Raw genomic sequence first — 25,983 nt, 5'->3', positions numbered from 1 at the left:
GCAAGGTTTTAGCCCTAGTACAGTGTCATTTCACCATTTTAAACACAGGTCATACATCTGCTTTCAAGGTACCTTTTATGCCAAACATTTCTCAAACTGCTCCTCTGTTTGTGCTAGCTTCAAGAATCTAGTAATGAAAAAAGATACAGAACAAATTCCAGATAGTGAATGAAAAGACATATAGTAGTTTAGTGATGTTTCACCTCTTATGCTGACCTGGGTGAGTTCATTGATGCAGTACATGTCATCATCATCTCGTGCTCTCCTTTTTGGGATGTATCCTCCCGGCAAATATACACAAGCAAAATAATAAAGAGTCTGGTAATGGGGTATTACTCTGTACTTCCCTTTACCATGTATACTTTATATGCTGCTTTATACTTTATATGCTCCATGTATACTTTATATGCTTTTATAACTTACAAATATCTGATATGTTCAGATTGGCTTGATTTTTCCACTTCCACCAGACTGGGGGTTGGTCAAGATTGGTCTTGTTCTGATTTTTGTTCTATTCTGGTCCAGTTTATTATGCAACTGTTAACTCACCACAGTTTTCTGTCTTTGTGTCTATGCCAATATATTTGCACAACCACAGCAGCAGAGTTTTGTTAAAGAAACTGTTTCCTATAGTCTGTAAAATTAGTGTAACGAGTATCGGACAATTCATCCACCCATCATCTATACCTGCTTTATTCCTAATTCACACGGATCTGCTGGAGCCTATCCCAGCACACATTGGGCGAATGGCAGGGGTACACCTTGGACAAGTCACCAGACCACATATAGACAAACAACCACACACACTCACACCTATGGGCAATTTAGAATTACCAATCAACCTACATGTTTTTGGACTGTGGGAGGCGTAAACCCACGCAATCATGCAAACTCCACACAGAAAGGCCCCTGCCTGTTCGAACCAGGGATTCGAACCCAGGACTTTCTTCCTGTGAGGTAACCACTAAGCCACTGTGCTGCCCTAGGACAATTTAAATGTGGTTATATTTTTGGTCTTGTGTGTGGCCTTACTGTGCTTGTATCCTCACAGGATGTTCTGGATGAGAAACATTTTTCGTTCAAGACCATGTCCCATTTCAGCTCCAACATAGTATCATGATAATCCTATTAGAGCGTTTGGATGAAGAAATTTCTTTGCACTATGAATCCTACATCTAGAGTCTTTACGTCCACCTGCTTAGAAACACATGAATTAAGTTAGGTATTTTGTAACAAAGAGCCTTTTTACTATAATGTATGCTGTTAATAAATGTCTTTTAATAATGACTTCCAACAACTGAACAGCTACATTAAAATTGGTAGAGGTGATAATATTACATACTTCCAGATTATGAGAAATGGTGGTTTAAAAAGAAATGAAAACAGAAAAGCTGTATGAATCTTGTGAAATTTTACCCTTAACCCTTACCCTTACCCTTTTAATTTAACCACTAAAAGCCTCCTCACCTTCAAAATCCATGTTGCCTAGGTGGAGGATGACAACAAGCAGCTTGTGAATTTCCCAGGAATCGTTCTCTGTGAATGTTAAGATGTTCATGGCTGAACAGAAGTGGGCATATCATCCTGCCCCTCACAGTGCACTTGCCCTGATTTAGAACCACAATGACTCAGTAAGCCATTATTCAAACCATGATCTTTGCAGATATAAAAAACAGATGCATGATCACCATACCATGGTCAGGTAATTCTACTCTACAGCATTACTGAAACCCTTACTGAAAGTACTGATGTACTCTCTAAAGCGACTTATCATTGTGAAAGGTTAAATAGAAATGATTATTTTTGATCCAGAATTTACACTACATCTTTAAAAAGCACTAAACAATGCATAATATAATTTCTCCCTTTTTTAAACTAAATCCAGTGTAAAGGTTTGACTGAGCTACCTTCCAGGATGGGATTGGCTTCAAGGATCTGTTGCTTGATCCACGATTGCCCTCCATTTACTGCTTCTAGGAACTGCAGCATCAGTTTGGTGCTCTCTGTCTTCCCTGCACCAGACTCCCCACTGACATACACAAATACACAGAACACATACTGAGAATAGAACATAAATACAAGATACAAGGCTGTTTTGAACATACTATATGCTCGGGTTACTCAGTTTATTTGCACAACTGAACAAGTCAAAACAACTCTCAGGGGTAGTAAAGGGTGCAGGTTTTCATTCCAATCAAGCAGGAGCCACATGTTTAATTAGTTGATCTTGGCATTCACTTGACTCAGGTGTGGCTTCTGCTTGTTTAATTTATTCATCTTTTCTTTGTTTTTTGTTAAGTGGTTATTTACCATTAAGATAACACACCTTGTTATCTACTAGATAAGCAGAAACTCAAACAGAGACACCCTAGCAATTCCTCTGACCTTTCTGAGGAACTCAGAATAAGCACTGAAATACAAGTGTGTTGGACTGAACTGATGCAGCGACTGCAACGCATGATAAAAAACCAGCTGTCTGCAATGGTGAACACATGAGGGGGCAGTTCACCCAGATGCTGGTTAGTGTACATCTGCACCTGCTCTAGACTGTAGATGAGCAACAGCTGGTATGGGTTCAATGCCACCGAAATGGACCCTGTGTAAAAGAGAAAGTGAAGCCAGGGTGTGATGAACTAACAGTCATGTAGTCACTCATACACAGGTGCAGCTGGTATAAATGGGCTCGCAGTGATAAGCCAGCCTGTAATACAAAGATAAACAGACATCAAATTGAGATGATATATTTTTAGCATCCACATCAGGTTATTTGCTGTTAACAAAACATTTTAATGTTGTGAGGCAGATATTATAAAAGCAGACACAACAACAGACATAAAAAAGCAAAGCTAGTGCTGATTTCTATCTAGCTCAGACTGTGGATTTATGCAGTTAATCAGTGACAGTCATGTCAGGTAAAAACACCCCTAAAGTTACAGTTGTGTGTGTAATGAACCTGAACAAAGGAGATTTTGTTTTACTTTGTTTTTCCCCAAAGTTGATATTGTAAACACAAATTGTCCAATTAATGTACAAATTAAACAAAAGCACAGCTTAGTAAGTCTTTTTCTTTTTGACACCTTTAACCCAGCAGGTCATTATAGTATTCTAAAAAAATGCAGCTGACTATCTATCTTATGTGTGTAATACAGTACTTGCTCCATATCATTTTTAGTATGCCTTCAAGCATACTAGTGCTCATAATATAACACAGCTATAGATTTTAGCTTTTACATCATGGCCGATCATCACCACCTCATATTATAACACAAAGGGGAAAACATCTACCATATTTCTGACAAAGTGAGTTTACAGAACTCAAATTCTAAAGGGCTACTTTCCTGGACATTCCTGGTGAATTCTGAATAAGTCTGTATAAATTCAACTCATTTCCTCTAAGTTATGTTGACAGTGACACTTTCTAATAAAATGATGACATAATGACATTATGACAATAATGAAATAGCAAATGAGACATCTGGCCACAGACAGATATGTTGTTACAAAAATTCACTGAGCTCTTACTAAAGCCTGTACATTATTTTTCTTTATCTTCAGAGGAAAACATGTACAGTATATGTAATTTTTAATTTTTAATTTTCACAGATGATCCTCCTAGTGGCGAATCAGAAGGTTCCTGAGGAGACCAGCCTCATTGAGTTCACCCAGCTGAATCACATCGTCTACGCTATTAATGGATGAAGCATCTACATGCTTCAGAAAGCTGTCCTGTTTCTTAATTTTGTGACCTAAACCTTAAACTTTAGCTGCTTAGATTGGATTAAACTCATTTCAATTTGTATCGGATTGCAATGTCTGGTTTTCTTCCATCTGTGCCAAAGACAAAACATCTATAAAAACCCAACACATTAAAATTCTGTTAATAGTTTTGGTCATCTCAGAAAGCAAACTGTAGGAACAGTGTGAGTGAATACAACAGAATTTTATGTTTATAATGGAATGTATGCACAAATTAACCTTAATTTCTCTCTGGGTCTGGAAAATGGTCATGCCTCTAAAGGCAGAGAAAGACCTAGTGATTAGTTAATTTACTTTGTTTCTTGAGGTTTGCTTGATAGTAATTGAGTATAGTAATTTATACATAACATGACATAATTAACAGTTGAAAAACATATTATGTATATTATTATGACATAATTAACAGTTGAAAAACACTTATTTTATACTGCAGTCATATGGCTAAGAGCACATACTGTACTATATGGTCAAAAAGATTGTGACATGTTTTGCACATCCCATTCTAGATTTAATCTCCCCTTTTGCTGTTTATAATACCCTCCACTCAAGTGGGGAGGCTTTCTACTATATTTTGGAATGCGGATGTGAGAGGCTAGCTCATTCAGCCACAAGATCAGTGAGATCAGGCACTGATGCCAGGTGCTGAAGTCTGGAGTGCAGTCAATGTTCCAGTTCATCTCTAAAGTGTTCAGTGGGGGTGACGTAAGCGCTCTGTGCAGGACACAGAAGTACTTTTTAAGACAACTTTGGCAAACCATGTCTTTAAAGAGCTTAATTTTTGCACAGGGAACTGGAACAGATTTGTGTCCCTTATTTCCATTGAAAGAAGGATATTCTAGATATTTGTGTTCTTCCAACTTGGTGTCAACAGTGGGATATTCAGGGTCCCACAGGCTTTTGGTCATATAATGGAACATCCTTGGCAAATTAAGCTTGCTCGATGCTCCCTAATACCTATAACGTAAGGCTGTTGAACTGACATGTTCGTATCTCCTCCTGGCTATGCTGCAGCTCTGTAGCAGAGTCATATAGTTCTAAGGCCAAAATCAGAGTAGAGTAAACCTGATGACCTGCAGTATTTTTATAACCCCTACAGATTAAGAGAACAGAAGCACTCAAGATTTGCTGTTTTCTTTAGCTTTTGTATGATGACAATGTAAAACATAGGCAGGGCTTCCTGTAAGCAGGCATTCTGGAAACGTTAGCAATATGGTTAGGTTATCAAAAATTAAATGCGTTACACGGCTAGCATTGTACATACAGTTTCTTTTACTGCAATAGCACATAGTATACAGATAACAAAAGAGAAAAACAAAATGTACAAAAGAGTCAAAATTATTCCTTAAACTAAGTAACCACAACATGTACTTTATATCTGTAAAAGAAGAGCCACATTAACAGGGCACAAAAACAATCTCATCAAACACAAAAACAGACTTACAGTAAACAGCAAGTCAAACGCTTTTATACAACTATCTTTTTCTGAAGATGAAAATGTAAAATGATCCACACATTCTTAATACACAATTATACGGTTTCTTTCAAGTACGTACTCGACCTCTATGTGCCGTCCTCAACTGGTCTTCAGCACCTCTTCAGCGCATCCACTTACTCGATGACAAACAAAATATAAATGCTAACCAATGGGGGAGAGCGAGGCAGAAATATACTACCCAGTATGAAATTTGGGGTGTTTTTTATTAAATTTTTTTTAGAACTGATCTGAAAATGCTTCCTTGAGTGTGTTGAATGCAAACACAAGACAAAATCCACAGCTACACTCATGATAGAAGGCACTGAAACTTGGACTGTATACACACTGTGCTCTAGTGTGTCTGTGTGTGCTGCATACCAAGTTTTACACCTGTACACACTTTCCTTCAGTCGGCTTAAAGATTAAAATGAAGAGGTACGTAGTCTAGGAGTCATGATTTTCACTTTATGACGTGACGGAGAAAATCTCCCATCAAGCATGTGCGAGTTTCTAAAGCTCTCTATGACCAATACTACAACAACTCTATGACAAAAAAAAAGAAAACATAAGGCAACTTAATGTTCATTTTAAAACACTAAACTCAGAATTTCCTTGCGGGGAAAATGAAACATAAAATGTTAGTTGGGGTAACCAGGCTGTTGAATCCTGACCTAAGGAGACACAAGTCCTCAATAAGCAGCAGTTCCTGTGGAGTTTAAGTGGTTGGGACAGACAGAGGGTCTAGGGATACAGAAGGCTTTCTCTGCTCAGACTAATGTAGATGGTGTGACATATATTTAGATCATATGTGTGATTGTGCACAGCAACCTGAAAAACCATGACATGGTCCAAACACTGAACCGAAATATTTTCATTTGACCTTACAGGTGCATAAACAGAGATAAAAAAGACAGAGAGATGATGGAGAAAATCTGCTCCCATTTTGTCTAGGTCCGCTCTTTGCGCTTTAACTTGGAGCTCTTCTTGACTGTGCCGTTTTTGTTGAGTAACTTGAGGACTCTGTCTTTATGGTCCAGAACTTTCATCATGGTGTCTCTTGCCTCAGTCACCTGATCCATCACGAGCTTACAGCGCTGCATGTTACCCTAGAGAGACACAGACGCACAAATATAAATCATATATCATGAACACCTGTGTATCAACCAGTGAATGCAAACTGAGCCAGACTTTTGCATGACAGTTACTGACAATGAGAAAATGACGAGTGTCTACACTACCACATATGAAGCTGCTGTTCAAGAGCCAAGAGAAACTATGTCATTGAAATAGTATCTTTAATAGAGATGGTGTGGAAGAGGATTAGAGTGCACAGAGTAGTTTCAGCAAGTGTGGTCATTAAAAATAAAGTGCCATGAATACTATGCACACAAAATAAGTGGGATTGGAGTGAACCTTAAACAGAACCAGACACATAACGAACCCAATACTCTTCTGAGTGAAACCAGAGAGTGAGATTAAAATCAATTCTTAAATGGCTCCATTTAGCTTTTGTGTTAACTTTGGGTCCGTTTGGGTTCGATCCAACACTATATACTTCATGTGACACACTTCCTGTAGGCTGATGTAGAACTATATCCAGACTATTAATGAAACATTGGATAGTTGTTTAATGATGTTTTCATTTCTTCTACTGACCTGAATGAGCTCGTTGATAGGGTGCAGGTCATCATCAGCTCCTGCTCTCTTCTTTGGGATGAGTCCTTCCTGCAGCGTAATGAGGCGGCTGTACACGTCATGTTCTAGGCTTGTCTATAGAAACACAAGGACAAATAAATATCAACCTAACCTATACAATGGAAATGCTAAGACAACCTGGTAACATTTCTCTGTACTTTTATTGATCAGCACTATATTTCCAGGGGGTACGTACGTTCACAATCATTATATTGTTTCTTAAAACAATTCAAAATACTTGTTCACTTTAATTTATTATACCTCTGTTGTCTCCTTGAGTGTTACACTGCTCCTGCTGTACTGTGCATTTAGTTCGGTTAAGTGTTCTGTGGTAATTATGCTGTGATGCATTTGTCATTCTGCCTGTAAGCTGGGATTATCTAAAGCTTTTTCTTTTACACATTTACACTAAGCCTACTCCTGAAGGTTATACTGAGTTTCTCTATTGTACAGTAGTGTACTGCTGAATTGTGGATTTTGACTGAAATTTGTTTCATCTGCCTAAAAAATACTATAACTTAAATTAAGAAACCAAAAACATGTTTCAGTAAAATCACTCTTCTGAGTCTGGTTCCTCTCAAGGTTTCTTCCTCTTACCATCTAAGGGAGTTTTTCCTTGCCACAGTTGCTCAGGCTTGCTCATTATGTTTTGTAAAGCTGCTTTGAGACAATGGCTATTGCTATACAAATAAAATTGAATTGAATTACATGGACTTTTTTCCTTTTGCCTAGGCTATCTTTCCGCAGAGATCCAGTTTAGCTAATGCATGCCTAAAGATGTCTGAAACTATTAATTGTGGGCTGAAACTATTAATTAAGGTGACTCACCAGCTGCTTAAGCTGTGCAGCACACAAGTGTACCTTCCAGCCCTGGGCTCGGCATGCAACGCCTCTCTGATTGGCTACGTCTTGGAGAGAATTCTTTTTCTCCTCTGCAAAAGGTAACAAGAAACAAATAATACGAAACCCAAAATAAAATATGAAGCATATAAAATATATGAAGCTACTTTTGAAAAAGATGAACTTATTAGTAAATGGGTTTGCAGACACTTAAAAATGATACACCTGAGAATAAAAGTGACTAGAGATAGATAATGCGAATCTGTGTGAATTCCCAGTTTTGTAAACATGTAATATGCTGACGTTTTCATCTGGCCTTTAAAAGGACAAGTAACACTTTGTGACAAGAACGTGATTTCCAAATCCTCAATGGAACAAAAAGCACAATACAGTGTAACAGACAGGCGAGTGTGTGCACGGCGCACTGTAGCCGTCAGTCACGCTGATGAGGCACGTGGCATGGAAGAGTCGGTTAGCGTTGCTGCTACGTTTCACATGATCACTAGTATTAGACACTTCTTTATGTTCTGTAAAAGCTGCTTTGTGACTATCATTGTTAAAGAGCTACAAAAAAGTTATTTGTGTAGCAGAATGGGAAAATCTGTTAAAGAGCACTGGAGATGAATTATAGCAAACGGAGCTTTTCATCTCTACTTTATGAAAAAAATAAAAATATTTCTATTAAATGCTTCTAAAAGGCTTTCTTGTGCATGCACGCATGCACACAACACATTCTTTGACCCACTAGTGTCTGATTTGGTCTCATACTGTACAACGAGCACAGTCTTGTCATCTGACTACTGCTCACACTGTACTACTAGACTTTGACACAAGGGTGAAAAATCCCATCACAATGCAGGATAACTCATGATTCATGAATGTTGAAAGTTTAACGCTACTGATGCCACAAAAATGGTGTCAAACTGGGGGGGCTCAGTATGCACAGTTTTATGCAACAAAGCTTTAAAGAAGGCATTAAGTAATAAAGAGACAGGTAAGAAATGCCTGTTGCTAGTGTGCCAATTAGTGCCAGTTTCAATACATGGGTTTTTTTAATTAGTGAAATTATAGTTTACTATTGGATCTAAACTCATAAAACAAACTGCAGGTATTCCACAGTGATGATTTCAAAGCTGTAGACATCATTGTATTTTAACATTGCTCAATGGTCAGATAAAATCTTACCATTTAATTCACATGCTTTAGCATGCTTTCATGATTGACAATTGATGGCAAAAGTAAGTAATATGCATGCAACAACATTGCCACTAACCTTTAACACGGATGTCACTGTATCTCTGGAAATGATGGTATGCAGCTTTCCAGGGGTTTCTGTAATGACGCAGTAGCGTAATTGGGGGTCTGGGACGCACAGGCACGTACCGTACACCCTCTTCATCTGGAGGACACATTAACAAAAGCTCAGAAAATCTCTTATATTATAGTTCTTTATATGATACAGGAAGAGTGATATTATACATGTTAAGTGCAACAGAGCAAAGAAATAACACAACTAACTGAATTAGTTGTCTACAAGAATGGTTGAGGTTTTGCTCTTAAACAGACTACATCATGCTCTAGAAAATTCATCACTGTAAAAAAAATAAAATAAAAAATTAGGAGAACTTCATGGCCTTTGCTCCAAGGGGAAGCTACTCACCCACATATTCCCTGGGAGGTGACTCTGGTCTCTCTGCTTTGCTGCCCGGAGTTCTGCTGGTGGCCCTCTCTTCGTCTGTGCTGTTGGTCTCCATCATCTCTCCCTCTTCGTTGGAAATAACGTGCTGTTGTTTGCGTGGTTTCTTTCGTGGCGAGGCACCAGGTAGAAGATCTCCAGGCTGAGGGGGCACTGTGAGGCCTGAGGCCTGAGAGGAGAAGATGGAGGCTGGGGCCGTCGATGAGGGGATGGAAAGAGCTGGAACACAATTAGCATATTGATCATATACATACTCTTATTACTTTCTTTTTAAATAATGTTTTTGATTCAGTTTCCAGTGAGCTATAATAACAATTATAACCTTTCAGTAACATTAATTCATACACTGAACCTATAAACAAAATAACCCAAACTGGTTAAAACGGGAGGAATATTTAAAACTAGATTTTTATTCTCTAATACTGTGGACAGTAACACATGAACAGGACTTTACTGGTGTGACTTTATTGCACTTATAACAATAAAACAGGAATGTGAAGCATATTTAAATACTATTCGAGATAGACAGAAAGGTAAATTTATTGACCTGGCTGTGAGGTGTCCATAGACTCCGCCTCCTGCTTTACTTTGATCTCCGGGAGGGCGGAGCTAAGCGCTGCTGTGCTACTGGCTGCTGGCTGAGTGGGAGAGGAGACGGCATTGGCCATAGAGGCAGGAACAGGAGGCGTTACGGCCATGGCTGCAGGGAGGGCAGACAGAACTGCTGCAGGCTGAGAAGGAGGTGGGGGAATGGGTGGGGCAAGAAGAGCAGGAATAGCCTGTGATAGGTGCGGAGCTGGTGCTGAGAGGGGCTGTTCACCACCATGAGTGGGCAGAGCCTCCACAGTGGCCATCACTGGAGGCGCCATGGCGACATGAATGTCAGGCTTGGGCTTCACTCTAACGACATATAGAAAAGAACTATATTAAATGTCAACTATAAGGACAAGCAAGCGCTTTAAGAGCATCACACACAAACAAGAAGACAGTAACTTTTGGGAATAAAAATTAATCCGGTGTCCTATCGTATTACTCTAAATGAAGGAGGGTCAGCCTGGGCTTACCCCGCTGGTCGTGAGGATCCAGCAAGTCGCACGCCACTATCCGCTCTTGCAGAATTAGGCTCGCTCGGCTGCGCTGGGATCAAAGTTTTACGCACAGCCCTGGAAATACACCCCAAAAAGACCAGACTGACACTCGAACCCAGAAATACATCCCAAAACTTTATGGTTACTGGTGGAACTTTGGTTCACTGATACCATAAGTTGTCTCTATGGGATACACCCTGCTGCATATCTCTCTGTTAGTGCTTTATCGTGTCCCACACCACAGGAGAACAGAATGAAATACACCATCACCAAAACAGAAAACAGCATTTGTGCAGTTTCAAGGGAATGTATTTACACAGGAAACAGGAAAGACGATAGAAAATCTTATCAATTTTTGTACGATGCCCAACATCTAGGGAAAACATCTTTTCTCAAAAATCATATAAAGCCACAATTAACACCAATAAGAGAACTGTCAGGGGGGTGGCCTAACATTCTAATGAACATTTTTAATTGACATTTCTCTATCCAAGTCTCCCAGGCTGCTCTGATACTTAAGCAGAAGCACTGCTTTGAAGGTTTGCTTTTACTTGCTAGACTGCTCAGACTTAATAGACACTGTTCATGTGGGAAATTTGGAATGCATCAGGCTTACCATGTGATTTGTGTGGAGAAAAGCTCACACTATCTACACCAAGTTTACAAAACGGGAGGAAGTTGCAGAAACCTGTAAACACTGCACTACTTAAAGCATACTATGTGCCCATAAGACCAATGTTAAAACAGCTCAGTGGAGTAAAAATTAATAACAAAGATAACACTTATGCTCAAGAGTTCCTATTGATTTGATCACAGCCCACTTACCCCTCATTCACAGGTTTCTTGCGGAGGATGCTGGGTCTGGGTGAAGAGACTAGTGTGGGTGCACCTGTGCTTGTCCCCTGGGGGTGTGTCTGAACTACGGTGGTGACAGGCTGTGTAGCACTGAATGTACTGCCAATTGGGTTTGTTACAAACGCAGTACTCTCAGCCAGAACTACACCTGCTGAACAAACCAAACAGCAAGTCATTTAAACAGACAAAAACCTGAACCACAAACAAAAATGTTTGTTTGTTTATTTATTTATTACCTGATGGTTTTGACTCTGCCTGTGGCTGTTGTGTGGCAACTGGTGCCTGCTGAATTCCCTGTGTACTGATTGGTGCAGTGGCATGCAGGCCTTGTACTCCGATTGGTGCAGGTTGAATGCCCTGGGGAGTCATGGAAGCTGGCTGGATATTTTGAGTACTGATTTGAGCTGACTGTAGGCCGATGCGATCCACAGCCATTAGCTGCATGGGGTTTAAATGTACTGTGGTGGCCACGCCCACACCAGCTTGAGCAGGAATTGCAGAGCTTGGAGCCTGTGCTGTGACTGGACAAAAGAGATACGATCGATCAATCCAAATATGTGTAATGAAGTGTTCTGGGTAAAAATCTTGGGAACAGCATAAATTCCAATTCATAAAGCTAAAAACTACAGCATGTAAAAGTAACATGTAGCATGTATAAATACAATTATATTAAATCAAAGCGACTATGGCTACTCTATGAACTATTTCCACCTGGGACAGCAAGAGGCTTACATATAGTCTTATCTTGCAAACAATGTTCTGCGAGTTATCGTGTTTACCTGGATAGGGTCGGATATTGGAAACAGAGCTAGTGATCGGTGTATAGGCATGAGTGAGTGGATAGGCGTATGATGGGTTCGTGGGTAAAAAGTACTGGAACTGGACAGGCACTGTGGGTCTATATGCAAACAGAGAAAGAGATCAGCATGTGTATGTGTAGAAAACAGGTTGTGATAGATTTTTCAAATACTTGAACTTTTAAAGTTTATATAATGTTAAAGATCAGGTGTCACCTGTTGTCACTGCGGGCCTCCATAGTGACAGGGTTTGGGGACGAGCGGTGGCCAGAGATGGGGATCAGGTTTGTTCTTTCCCCGGAATATTCAGGTTGGATCCGAGGGGAAGTGTGGGCAATGGGTTGAGGAACGACTTTAGCTGAACCAAAAGACAGGCCAGAAACTTGTTAGAAGAAAAGCCCAAGCAGGACCATGATGTAACATATAAAAACCAAACAAAGAACCTTCAGCTAGCAGAATCTTCCAATAAGCAATAAAGAGTAAAGGAGCTGATAAACTGATAAGTGCTTGGTGCTTACCGACAGGAATTGTAGAGCTGGTTACAGCTGTCGCATGTGAAGAGTGGGACGTCATCGTCATAGTGACTATTGTACTGCTGCTCATCTGGGTATGAAGTGCAGAACCTTTGGAACAAAGGATGGATTCAGAATGACTTTCTCACACACATATGGTAATAAGTGAATCTTTGTGTGTAAATGGCCTAAAAAATGTAAACTCTGTACCTGTTGTGGTAGTTGATGGCACAGTATTAGTAGCTAAGATGGGGGCAACAGTCGCTGCAGCAACAGGAGTCACAGGACTGAAAATAGACTTCTATAAACAAAAATCAATCATTTGTCAATCAATCATCAATCTTACACTATATATTTAGATTTCAACAAAAATGGCTTGTTGTGATCATGTTGACTAATCTGTTGTAAGAAGGAGCATTACCTGGGTCATTGTGTGTGTAGGCTGGGCTTTTTGTGCTCCCATGGCTGGATGGGAAGGCAGTGTGATGCGATCTCTTGGTGTTGGAGGCCTCTGGATACTGATAGTGGCAGGAGGAGGAACTGGGTGGATTGTAAGCCCTGCACGCCTGAAAAAGCAACAGTATTTCACTACAATGTTATGGCAAATAAATTACCTAATGCATGCAGTTTTGAAAAGCAGGATAAGTTTAGATAGTAACTAACCCATGCACTACTTCTGCAGTGTGTGTAACTGGAGGGCTGATAACAGGAGACTGGGTTCTGGCGGTTGAAATGGGGGCAACCATGGTCGGTAGCACAGCGGTGGACGTGGTGGCTGCAGGTCGAGACTGTAAAATTTTGTAGTTGTAAAATTACAATGCTTATATTACATTACAACAAGCAATCCAATAATGCATTAGTTAGATTAGTCGTTTGGTCAGCCAAATAAAATTAAACCAACACAAACAGTTGTGGATGATCTGCTCAATGACGATGATTATGCAGATAGTAGAAAATCGATTGCTTTAATAACTGGATGGAATAAAAGTGGACTAATATTTAACAGCGAAATGTGAGTGTGCTGACACAGCTCTGAACAGGATATTGGAACAGGAAGTGTACCGGAATGGACTGATGGATGATGTGCTGTACGGCTGCAGGTTGACCCCCTGCTGGGTTTGCTCCACATGCAGATCTCAGTACAGCAGGGCCTTTAGTGCTAGACATCACAGCTGCAGCAGCTGCACCTGAAAATCCAAATTTACAGTTGCAACACGATCACACTTGCACTACAACACCTAGCAAAATTTTTGCTTATTCAGCTTCATGAAACATCCTCCCAAGTTACTGAAAAGCTGACTTAAATCTTCAGTTGCAACTAACCCACAGTTAGTAATGTTCTGGTAATAAAAATTGAGGTTGTGTTCATTAAGGCAATAAGATGTAGGATTTAATCAGCTTATCTGCACATAAAGTTTACTTAAGTAGTTTTACTTACAAAATAATCACAATTAATACAGCTTACCTCACTACAGGACACTAATAGCTTTATTACTGGTAACAGTGCAAATAAAAGGAATAGAATCACTGAGTGACTATTTAGACATTTAGTCTAAATACTAACATCAAGTATTTACAAGTCCATGCAATTGTCTTGATCAAATAACTGTCAAAATCTGATTTCCCCCATTTATCATGTTTTGTACATATGTACACTGAAGCACATAGTACATTTTGTGATGTAACTATATTTGAACTGACCTCTGGGCAGGTGGGAGGTGAATGTGTGAGGGGGAGCGGTAGGCGAGCTGATCTGCAGTGCAGGTGTGCTGCTTCTAATGATCTGCAGGTTGGTTGGCATCAGGTGGTGCACATTACTCTGTCCCTGCAAGAAAGGAAAACAGAAACATTCTCAATCATTTCCACTTTAAACACTGTGAGTAAATAGAAATTTTCCTGAGCCGGACAAATACCAGTGTTTTGGGCCTACCTGCTGACCGCTGATGGTTGCTACAGGGATGGAGGCTGGAGCCATACTGCTTTCCAGGGTAACAGTAATATGACCAGGCACCTTTGCTTGGCTGGGAAGATGCCCTTGACTAGCAGCTGGAGCCGGTGCAATTAGTCGACTGGGCATAGCAGACTTTAGGCCAGCCTACAGGAAGAATCAGCTTGATTTACAATTCATAAAAATGCCTAAATAATAGACATACTTATTTATTTATGATGATTTATTCAGTACATCCTTATGACCACATTGTGTTTTCTCCATTTAGGTACTGGTTAAAGAACCTAACATACCAAAGAACTTATTATTTAATAAGAGCTACTGGTACCTTGATTGTTCCATCAGTGAAGGCAGGCTGCTGGCCTGGGGCCAGGTGAGCTGGTGGTGCAGCTACTGTGACTGTGGAGTTTGGCTGGATAGACATGTGCTGTGCCAAAGCTGGAGTCTGGCTCAAAGTCTGCACTTGAGGATAGGGCCTAACCACCACCGTCTCCTGCTTATCATCACGGAACTGCAAAGCCGCTCCAGCCAATCTGCCACTAGGCAGAGGGTCCTGAGGGTGGTCTGCTTCTCTGGTGCCTTCTTCTCCGCCTACAGGAAGAAAACAACGCAGATTTGTTATTCCAACTATATACAGCTAAATAAAGAATGCATATGGCATCATTTGAGCTTTAGTATTTAGCCACAGAAAATGATTAATTGGGCACTGCTACATACATGCAGTATCACTTTAATTCATTAGTTAGAAAAGCAATATTTAATTTTGAAGAAAAAAAAAAAAAAAAGACATTGCAGTATGACATGATATTGTCCTAGATAATACCACAAGCAAGTATTAATCCCACACCAATTAACATGTTCAGGAAATGTTTTTATTTTTTCAACAGAATAATGGTAAGAAACCCACACAACTATACAGGAAGGCAGACACAGCATGGGGGTTAATGTGCAGGATAGCATGCTTATTGTGTAAATTACATGTACTAAACCATTCAGCTGCAGGAAATCAAAACATTTAAAACTATTTCTGCAATGGACTGCAGATGAGCATCTACCTGGTTGGCCTCCTGGAATGAGGGTGCTGTTGCCAGCAGGTGCTGGGCCTTGTCCCACTCCTGAAGGAGGCAAGGGTGCCCGGGGAAACTGCTGAGAACTCATTTTACCTCAACAACCTACAAGCAGAGAAGATCTAATTAGAGGAGTACTTTAAGCTCAACCACTTGTGTCCCACTGAGGATGCTCTCACAACTGTTAATCCATTCAGTGCTCCCAACTTAGAGAACTTGCCACTTACATTTGATGCGTTTTTAACTTTTAAAAAAGAGCCTAGTAACACAACTAGTGACATTTTAAATACAAATGAATGTTTCGAACGCAAAACAGTTCTCCAATGCAGATACATCATCAGTGTGTCTTGTGACTGAGTATCACTGTTCCCAATGACACACCTCTTCATTCTTTGTTTAAACACTTTCTTTTGAGTGATATTTACTAAGTAAACAAAAGCAAGTAACTGTTTACTTCATGATTGCTCACCTTTCACGACTTGTTACTCACTGCATTATTGATAGAAACTATAGTATAATTTTATATAAATTATATTTACATTTCTGGCATTTTGCAGATGCTCTTATCCAGAGCGATGTACGAAAGTGCTTTAAAGTCTCTATTAATGAATACATTAATACTAGTTCAACAGGTCACAGTCTTAGGATACCATCAGCCTAAGATTTTTTTTGTTTGTTTGTTTTTTAAATGTACATACAACATACAACCACACATACAACAAAGACGGGAAAATGAGAGCTAATTTAAGTGCTTCAGGATGAGGTAGGTCTTCATCCATCGTCTGAAGACAGTCACTGACTCGGCTGTACGGAGATCTAGGGGAAGTTCATTCCACCACCTCGGTGCCAGAACAGAGAAGAGTCTAGATGTATACCTAGCTCTCACCCTGAGAGATGGTGGGACCAGTCGAACAGTGCTAAGTGGATCGGAGAGAGCAAGGTGCAGTGTGAAGAGTAATAAGAGATTTATATTGTTTTCTATTCTGATACATCTCTATTCTATTTTATTAGATTATAAATCTATTTTTTATTTACCCTTATTTGTAATTTGGTATGTCAATGATCGTGATGAATCTTATCAATAAGCCAATTAGCATGTGACGTCATCCGGCGACCTTTTTGAGCATGTTAGATACTCCTTTATTTGGAGTCAATTTGTAAAATTTCAAAACATACATAATTTCTACAGACCTTCCGTTCTTTTGGCCCAGTTTTCGACTTCTTTCCAACTCATATTTACCAAAAAAAAAACCTTACAAGCTAAAATGTACAGCCGGTTCCTCCAGGCAGATGAATCGATTCAGAGTCGAGTCGCTTTTTTATGCAACTGAATCGTATTTACCAAAAGAAAAACACCATACAAGCTAAAATATACATTCTATTTTGCTGCACATGTTTTTCGGTGCTTTGTCCTGTACTTTCTTCTGTTGTTTTTTTTTTGTATTTTCTGTTTCTGCACTGTCTTGTCTTGCACTGTTTGCACACGTTGCACTTGTTACACGTTGAAAAGCTAGAACAAATTACTTTCTGTCCTTAGCTCTGTGGTGTTGTATTTGTTCTGTAGCTATATTGTATTATAGCTGTTTATATATGTTGTTATGTTGTCTTATGTAGCACCAGGGTCCTGGAGAAATTTTTGTCTCATTTCACTGTGTACTGCGTCAGCTATATGTGATTAAAATGACAATAAAGCTTCTTGACTTGACTTGATATACAGCCGGTTCCTCCAGGCAGATGAATCGATTCAGAGTCGATGCAACTGAATCGCGCTACAGTTTGATCTGAACCGAACCGAGACCACCAGTTTGTTTTGGTCTACAACCGAGTGTGATGTGTTCTCTATCTGTCCAAACTCACATAAATTAAACAAAGAGGAAAACATAACCGACAACAAAGCCCGATCGACCAAACCATACAGCAAACTAAAAAATACCAACTCCGCTCTGACTCGTAATCATCAAACATGTTGAAGGTAAAAAAAAAATGCCATTAAAGACACGTCTAAAGCTTTAATGCATAAAAACGAAGCCCAAGTTTGCAGTCTGCCATCTAAATCGATGCATGTGGACCGATCTGTAAACACATGCACGAGTAAACAACACAGATCCATAACACTGAACTGCACCCCACTTTCCTTCTAGCTAGTTAGCTTATAGTAGCGAAACTAACAAAAAATACAAACTAACCAATGGCTAAATGTTTAATGCAACAGTAGTAACACAAAGGCACAGCTCATCAGTGCTTCACATTATAGCAGGTTCTTGAAAAAGAAAAATTCAGCTGCAATAAAAACAGAATATATAGACAGATGATCAGCTCACGAGCTGATTCAGCTCACTAACACTGAGCTAGCCTCCGGTCTACTTCAAGGCGTTTTGGATTTTCAGCAGCGAATAAAAGATCGGCTTAATTCACATGTCTAAAAAAATAAACAACAAAAATAAATACATGAGCTATAGAGCTAGGATAGAGGGTCTAGCGAGGCTAACAAGTCAGAATCTGATAACAGACCGAGCTGAATGCTGAGCTGGTAGGCTAACCTAGATAGCGTTACCATAAATGGTAAGAGATATATAACTAACTAGCAGGATAGATCGGGCCTTTATTGTAAATATGATGCAAACACGACTAATATATAAACAGCTCTGTAATCTAACGTCGACTAGCTAACTTATTAGCTTGTTAGCTAACTAACAATTAGCTGCCCGTTAATCGCTATTAGCCAGTTAGATGAGTTTAATAGTGATACATTTTATATCGGACATCGTTTTTAGATCATGCAACACAGTTGCGTAATTTCCTACAAAAGATCACAAGGAACAGAAGAACATATAGTAATATTTCAGAACGCTACCGTGTGTCCGTCATTTAGTCCTGCTCCATAGCTACGGGGTGAAAGTAGCAGCAATGAACATGAGAGAAAATGGATGCGCGAACCCAAGGTTTTCTACAATAAAAGTCTAGTTTCGCCCAAACAACCTCTCACTTATTATTATTCCTCAGTTTTAGGTATAATATATTTATATTTAGTCTCTATAGTCTCAGAAAATAATCACAATAAAAAAACTACTAAAAACGAAATCCACCTAGGTGTTAAGTATTATGTATTATTTTAATAATACGTCGTCGTTCTCATGATTTGATCATGCTCATTGTGCTCATAATAAAGGTTCTGTTTTGGCTTGACCACAGAGTGTTTCACAAAAGCAGACAAAAAAAACCCCAAGAACAACAACAACAGATGAATTGTCAACATCTTGTGACCAATCATATTTGAGATTCACTGTGTTGTACCGCGGAGCTGTTGAATTCTTGAATCTGATTGGTGGCAAGGTGCTGCTTATTTTCTAGAATAAGAGCTCTGCCAATTGTGCTGGCGGTCATTAAAAAAACCGAAGTTTACTTTAATAATTTCTAGCAGGCACAAGGCGGTAGCCTAATAATACCCGTGATTTTAAAACGTTATTTAACAAGGCGTGCATTACTTACAGTTTGCCATTATTAAACATTCTTCAAGAATATGCTTATTTATTGAAAGAGTCTCCAGTGTTAAGGCTTTGTAACTGTTAGCCTTCTACTATGGGAAAGTCTTCAGGATCTCAGTAACATGATCAGCAGCATTATTTATGTCTTATTAACATCAAGAGAGAGAGAGAGAGCGAGAACACGAGATCAGTGAGTAGATACTCTTTATAGCTTTTAGATGATGAATGATAACAGGGCTAACTTGTTTTGCAGACATTCAAAGGGATCGGAAAGGGTTAAGAAGCGTTTCCTAACTTCTATCACTAGATGGCAGAGTAAGATTAAAGGTCAGTAAAATAACCCATCCATCCATTTTCTGTACAGTTTATCCTACACAGGGTCACAGGGAGTCTGGAGACTACCCCAGGGGATTCTGGGAGCAAGGCAGAGGACACCCTGGACAGGACGCCAACCAATCACAGGGCACAGTCACACACTACAGATCATTTAGACATGACATGTAGTGCATGTCTTTGGGATGGGGAGGAAACCCGAGAACACAGAGCATATGGAGAACATGCAAGTTCTACACACACATATGCCAGAGGTGAGAAGCAAATCCCCAACACCAAGCGTGCCAATCTATGCTGCAATGCATTAAACATACATGTGTTCATTTAAATATTTATGCTAAAATGATCTCTTCATAATTCTCAGTTTTAGTTAAATGTGTAAACACCAGTTGTGCTGCTTTTATGATTACCTTCCAAGCTTATGAGTGGGTAGTATGACTCATGGCATCTGTTTATAGACAAGTACAATATGGCAAGTCATACACAGTTCCACTCCATCTGTTGGGCCTACATCAATCCCTACCACAAACCAGCATACTGAAAATGTGTACATTTTTATAAATACTAAATGTTTTTTTTCCATTATCTATATTTCAGAAAAGCAACATAGCAAACCATTATAAAAAATATAAGTAAGAACAACTGAAGATATATTGAATAAATGAAAAATCTATTTCTAGTTATGAGATTATAACAACTATAAGACAATTAAGACTGATTTCTAAACATTTTTACTAATTTTTCTTATTATATATCTTTTGAGATATAAAAAAAAAAAATTCTTATATCTTATATATCTTTTATATGTTTTATACACCGATCAGACATAACATTATGAGCAGTGAGAGGTGAAGTGAATAACACTGATTATCTCCTCATCATGGCACCTGTTAGTGGGTGGGATATATTAGGCAGCAAGTGAACATTTTCCTCAAAGTTGATGTGTTAGAAACAGGAAAAATGGGCAAGTGTAAGGATTTGAGCGAGTTTGACAAGGGCTAAATTGTGATGGTTAGATGACTGGATCAGATCATCTCCAAAACTGCAGCTCTTGTGGGGTGTTCCCGGTCTGCAGTGGTCAGATCTATCAAAAGTGGACCAAGGAAGGAACGGTGGTGAACCGGTGACAGGGTCATGGGTGGCCAAGGCTCATTCATGCACGTGGGGAGCAAAGGTTGGCCTGTGTGATCCGATCCAACAGACAAGCTACTGTTGCTGAAATTGCTGAAGAAGTTAATGCTGGTTCTGATAGAAAGCTCTCAGAATACACAGTGCATGAGCAACACAATATTAGGCAGGTGGTCATAATGTTATGCCTGGTCAGTGTATATTATATCTTGTGTATTATTCTCAAATACATTTAGAAACAATATAAAGAAATATTTCTTGTTAAACATGTCTTTACGCAAGTTATCTTTGCTTTCTAAGGTACAATTTCCTGCTGTGTACAAAATTCTTAAAATAAAAGTTTGTATGTAAACTATATAAATGTTACTTATGCAGCACAAGTCTCTTGAGCAATGTTCTGTTCAAACTGCTACATTTAACCAAGATGAAGATGAAGATTTAGACTTCACTGTTTCTAATCTGTTGATTCAAGAGGGAGTGTGTTCTTCCTCTTTTCATCTCATGTGACATTGTTTCCCGTTTTTTGGATTGGCGTAACACACTTCCGCATTCCACAGCACATTGTAACAGGCACAAAGCCTGGGTAGTTCCTGTGGAACTGAACAGCCATAGGCAACATTTGTCTCTGCATTGTTCTCCAGGTTTCTCATCTCATTTTACATTTTTGAAATTAGGACATGAGAGATGTCTGTTTTGACTATGAATAGGAATTTTATTTCATTTCTTCTGATCAATAGTTACTTTTAATTTAATTCTATTTTATTTATGTAAAAAGGCTGACATGAATAAGAAACCCTTTTCATCTTCAATGGGATTATAAGTCATTACTAGTTCTAAAAGTATCCTGGGATGAGCAAAGGACAGTCTTTATGGTTATAGCAGCACTTCCTATGTTCATGTCTAAAGTATCCAGCTGTGATCATCCACTGCAGAAGGGCAATTAACTGTTTTGGGGAAGTACAATCTTTAGGGTATCCATGTGGAACCTCAGATAACAGCAGGAAGTCCATCACAAAAGCTGAAAGCTCCAAATAGAAGTTTAGGGTGAATCAGGCAGGTCTGTAAAGCAAGAGGAGCCATAGCTGTAGAAGTGTGTATCACATCAGTAAGCAGTAGTGCACATAAAGTTATAATAATGACTAGTATGTCTATGTAACTGCTATAATAAACAGAATTAGCAAAACAGTTTCAGTGATTTGAGACTGATGTTACTGTATATTAAGCAGAAGTTTCACAGGTCCCATGGCAAGAAACCCTTTCCCAAAATATCTCATAGAGTGACCGTCCATGGAAACTGGGATCAGGAGAGCAAATGGTTCAGGGTTTCCTGTCTCACTCCAGTCCAGCTCACATTCCAGAGGCCTCCACTAATATTTACACAAGGCATTCCTCTATATTTCCCCTCAAAGTCAGTAGCATTTTTCATTCTATATCTTGTACCTTAGAACCTTCATAATCTTTTATTTAGCCAGGTAATTCCCATTGAGATACAAGATATCTTCTTTCAGAGAGTCCTGGTTAATGTGTCAGCACAAACAGTTTCACATATAAGTACAATTTCACACATTAAAGCAGGTACAATACACAAATCAACACAGATGAAATAGCAAAAGAGAAAAAACATAGTGGCCATATCAGCAATATCCATAACACATTTCTCTTCATGTCAAGAATTGTGTAAAACTGCGACATTTTACCATTTACAGTCTGCAAAAGGCCTTTAATGGTATACAACAGTAGACCTAGTATTATAATTGCTGATATGATAAGATAAAAAAAATGGAGATAGAAATAAGTAGTTTGTCTTACAATGTCTTGACAATTCAGTCTTATAAAATACAATGGTGACAAAGTGAATCTTTAGTTGTTACAAGGCATAACACAGCATGATATACAGAATCCAGTTTTTACACACTGAATAGTAAAATGCATGCAAATAAATCAATAGAAGAATAATGTGTGTCTGAATCACCTGTAATCATACTGGGTAGAATATGATAACAATATGATAAGTTTCCTCAGTAGGACTAAATTCAGACTTTGGATAACAGAAAAAGGAAACTGAAGATTTGGGTTCAGTTAAGATTTGGACTGTTCTGATGCTGTTATCAGATGAGTGGACACTACATATATAAATCAGCAGATAATGCATAATGGATAACGTCTAGGAAAGCTGTTATTTTCAGCACTCCTCATGTCTGTAACAGCTTGTGTTTCATCAACTCAATACCAGGAATGGCAAAACTCTAAGTCATCTCACATCATGTCAAACTTTTTATGCTCCCGCTGCAGGTGAAAAACAGATACCTTTCTCTGTATGCAGCTGAAAGACATGATAAAGTCAGCATATGCACGAAAGCCCAAGGGATTGGAAAGGACCATGATGTCAGGTGCATGACAGACCATTTTGGACCTGAAGGCCTGACAGCAATGTCATAGCTTTAGCATCAGGTTGCCATTACATCATCTGGATATTAGAGCAAGTTGGCAACCCCAGGGAGATGTGTGATCCTAGAAGTTGTAGCTATTTTTCCAGGGGACCAGTGTGTTATTTATAGGGACGTGTATGGTATTCGTAAACCCCCTCGAAGATATCCATCCCCCCACCACCACCGAAACCCCTGAGAAAAGTGCTTCTGCATGATGTATGTCCTGAAGCTATGAATCAGTCAAAGAGCCCTTACCCTAAGCACCTTATTACATTTATGTGCTATGTGTTAACTTCTTTTGTTTGGTTTCTTTCAAGTCCAAATCAGAGACAGAGATAATTCAGTGTGCTTTCTGATGCCTAATTGAAATTGTTTATTTACATGTGAAAGCATTACCTTATAATTTGAATCGGAAAGGACAGATAAGACTCGCAAAAGGACAATGAAGAGTCCTTTACTATAAAAAGAACAAGCAAGGTTTGAGGAGTCATACCAAAATTTATGATCATTTGTCCATAAAACCATTAACAATTTGATCGGTTCTGATAAAAAGGATAGATATAATTTAGTATGGACAACCTCAGATTTTCCTAAAATTCTAGTGTTATTAAGCCAATAAATAACTTATCTGAACTGAAAAAAAAAACAATGTTTTTAATCCTTCTTCTACACCAGCATGATATCTCTCTTACTGTTTACTCTGAAAAATGACATCTTTCACCTTTATGACTGTAGAAAAAAGACAGAGAAATAAGACAAATTTGATGAATGCCAGAATTTCCTAAAGGAATGCTCCTTTGCCCTACATGCACAGACAGCAATTTATCTATGAATGAATTACTTTCCAGGCTTGAGAGTGTTGCTGAGCGTTGCTGAACATTAAGTGTTTTTGCGCAATGCTATGCTGCGTGTTGGAATTCCTGGCAGCTCCGCTGGGAAAAACATCAAACCAGAAACCAGTGTCACTAATGATTAAAGATCTGATACTGTCCTGTTGAAGTAAATGATAAAAGCAAGACATCAACATGCAGGTGCTCCAAGGTAGAAACAAAGAATAATTGGAAAGAGGAGGAGGATGAACTGCCTTGTCTGTGCTTCTAAGTTTACAGCCTGCTATCCCAGGGCAAGAGGATATTCATGTTTCCCACCAAGTTTTAGCATGGTTTAAATGACAAGGTTTTTTCCTTTCTGTCTTTTACTGTTTTTCTGTTTCTGTTTAGTTATTGCTAGGGAAAAAGGTGGAAAAAAATAATCATTTTAGCATGTTTCAGCCAAAATCATTTGCAGCCGGCAAAGCTGAGCTAGAATGTGTGTGCATGTTTTGAGCTTTTGAATCAGCATTTCAGTGTTCAAATAACACAATTATCACAATTCACTAAATATAACACATGGTAAATATTCATTCGTTCCTCTTCAGTAAACATTTAGGGTCATGGTGGATCTGGAGTATGTCCCAGTAATGCTGGTTTCATGTTCACACACACATTCACACCTGTGGGAAACTTGCCTACCTGTGTGTTTTTGGAAAGTTAGAGGAAACCGGAAAATCTGGGAAAAACCCATTCAAACCAATGGAGAACATGGTTAAACTCCACATGAACATTAACAAGGGACCCTGGAGCTGTGGCATGGCAATGATACCTTTGCCATCATGCCAACCATGCTACACCTGCTAACATTACAGTGTTATAGTCTTTCTCTACTTGGTTAGACAATTAGACAAAACATGATTTTTTTGCTTGAACACTCTACATAGATTTTCATAAAGTTGCAGACATTTATGATGTACAGAGTATACTTATTAAAAGCTTATCTTCCTAAAAACAAAGTAATTAAATGTTTTAACCTATGAAAAAGTCATGGAAGTTACTGGAAGGAAACCTATTCGCAGGGGATGAACATTTTCATGTGATGAACTGATTTTGAAGATACCCAGGAGAATTCTCTCTGAGACTAGGTGCTCTCTCCCTGGAATTTAAACTATGGTTTCAAGTATTAATGAGAAAATACAACAGCTGAAAAAGATGCACTCTTCAACAGGGGAAAAACATTCCATATAACTAAAACTATGATGGAAATATAACCTTTATGGCCTTTTGTGCTTTATCCTGTAAAATATTTCAGATTCTTCAAGGGGTTAAGGAAGTTGAAGGTGTGCATTGCTGGAAGACACATAAATATCCATCAGTGTCTGCTGAGGTTCTTCACGCCGCAAGTAAAATTCACGTGCACATACCATTCATGCCTCTGTCCCACACATGGACCTTTTGTCCGTAAGAGGTCTGCATGTATCCCTTAAAGCTACAGCACTGATGTTATATGAAAGCTGTCTCTTCTGTCCCTCAGCCCTACCCAGCTACCAAACGCAAAAAGTGTGACCACAAACCCTAAATATGTGGCAGCGTGCCTTTGCTCACCTGTCAGTCTGTGGATCTAATAGAGCTCTTGTGAAAGAGACATAGGGAACATTCCTGTGTGGAGCCAAATTCCTTACCAGCTTATTATACGTGCTCATAAAATAGAAGGTGTGAATGAATACGTCTCAAAAAGAAATATGGCTTGGAATTGGTTATCTGATATAGGAATTTAGGCTATATAATATGTTGTTATTGGCTTTGTGATATGGGAATGGCTGCATTATACATATAAGCCTTCTAAACTATCAGTAATTTATTTAGGCTGTGAGCTTCCTGACCAATCTCAGTCAGTCAACATGAATCATGCACCAACACTACATGATGTGTCAATGTACAGCCCCCTAATCACTGTATAGACTACTATTATGTCCATGTATCCCTATTATACATATTATACATAATACATCCATCTATCCTACACTGGGTCAGGTGGTGCACACCACCCACTGGTGTCCTAATCACT

General features: G+C 39.0%; 1 protein-coding gene and 1 long non-coding RNA gene across 5 annotated transcripts; one reads left to right on the top strand and one right to left on the bottom strand.

The window, feature by feature from the left end:
- Window positions 1-5,002: 5,002 nt before the first annotated feature.
- On the bottom strand, window positions 5,003-18,734 carry sap130a (Sin3A-associated protein a). 4 transcript variants are annotated; one of them, XM_058403564.1, is made up of 21 exons: window positions 18,583-18,734; window positions 15,717-15,833; window positions 14,990-15,252; window positions 14,644-14,808; window positions 14,415-14,538; window positions 13,776-13,900; window positions 13,377-13,501; window positions 13,135-13,279; window positions 12,924-13,014; window positions 12,720-12,824; window positions 12,418-12,559; window positions 12,184-12,302; window positions 11,641-11,925; window positions 11,375-11,555; window positions 10,526-10,624; window positions 10,009-10,361; window positions 9,426-9,680; window positions 9,039-9,164; window positions 7,754-7,857; window positions 6,887-7,000; window positions 5,003-6,336 (listed from the first exon to the last, which is right to left on the bottom strand). In XM_058403564.1, the coding sequence occupies exons 2-21, from the start codon at window positions 15,817-15,819 to the stop codon at window positions 6,178-6,180; spliced, it is 3,183 nt and encodes a 1,060-aa protein (XP_058259547.1). In that variant the 5' UTR covers window positions 15,820-15,833; window positions 18,583-18,734; the 3' UTR covers window positions 5,003-6,177. The 4 variants fall into 4 exon arrangements, with proteins under 4 accessions (XP_058259547.1, XP_058259548.1, XP_058259550.1 ...); XM_058403565.1 differs by having other exon boundaries at window positions 11,375-11,552; XM_058403567.1 differs by lacking the exon at window positions 10,526-10,624 and having other exon boundaries at window positions 11,375-11,552.
- Window positions 18,735-19,104: 370 nt separating this feature from the next.
- LOC131361207 (uncharacterized) lies at window positions 19,105-23,098 on the top strand. The gene is made up of 3 exons (XR_009205976.1): window positions 19,105-19,403; window positions 19,578-19,800; window positions 22,967-23,098. It is a non-coding gene; the product is annotated as an uncharacterized LOC131361207 (long non-coding RNA).
- Window positions 23,099-25,983: the final 2,885 nt, after the last annotated feature.

The sequence above is a fragment of the Hemibagrus wyckioides genome, linkage group LG11 (genome assembly GCF_019097595.1).
Source record: "Hemibagrus wyckioides isolate EC202008001 linkage group LG11, SWU_Hwy_1.0, whole genome shotgun sequence".
NCBI lineage: Eukaryota > Metazoa > Chordata > Actinopteri > Siluriformes > Bagridae > Hemibagrus > Hemibagrus wyckioides.
The sequence above is the reverse complement of the archived record's forward strand: the minus strand, read 5'-3'. Positions and strand labels throughout refer to the sequence as shown.

Bases quoted from the DNA above. Each gene is read 5' to 3' on its own strand.
- sap130a (XM_058403564.1), bottom strand. From the start codon at position 15,819: ATGAGTTCTCAGCAGTTTCCCCGGGCACCCTTGCCTCCTTCAGGAGTG. The intron at 10,362-10,525 runs GTAAGCCCAGGC...ATATGTCGTTAG, and splicing joins GGATCCTCACGACCAGCGGG to AGTGAAGCCCAAGCCTGACA. The intron at 9,681-10,008 runs GTCAATAAATTT...ATTGTGTTCCAG, and splicing joins TATGGACACCTCACAGCCAG to CTCTTTCCATCCCCTCATCG.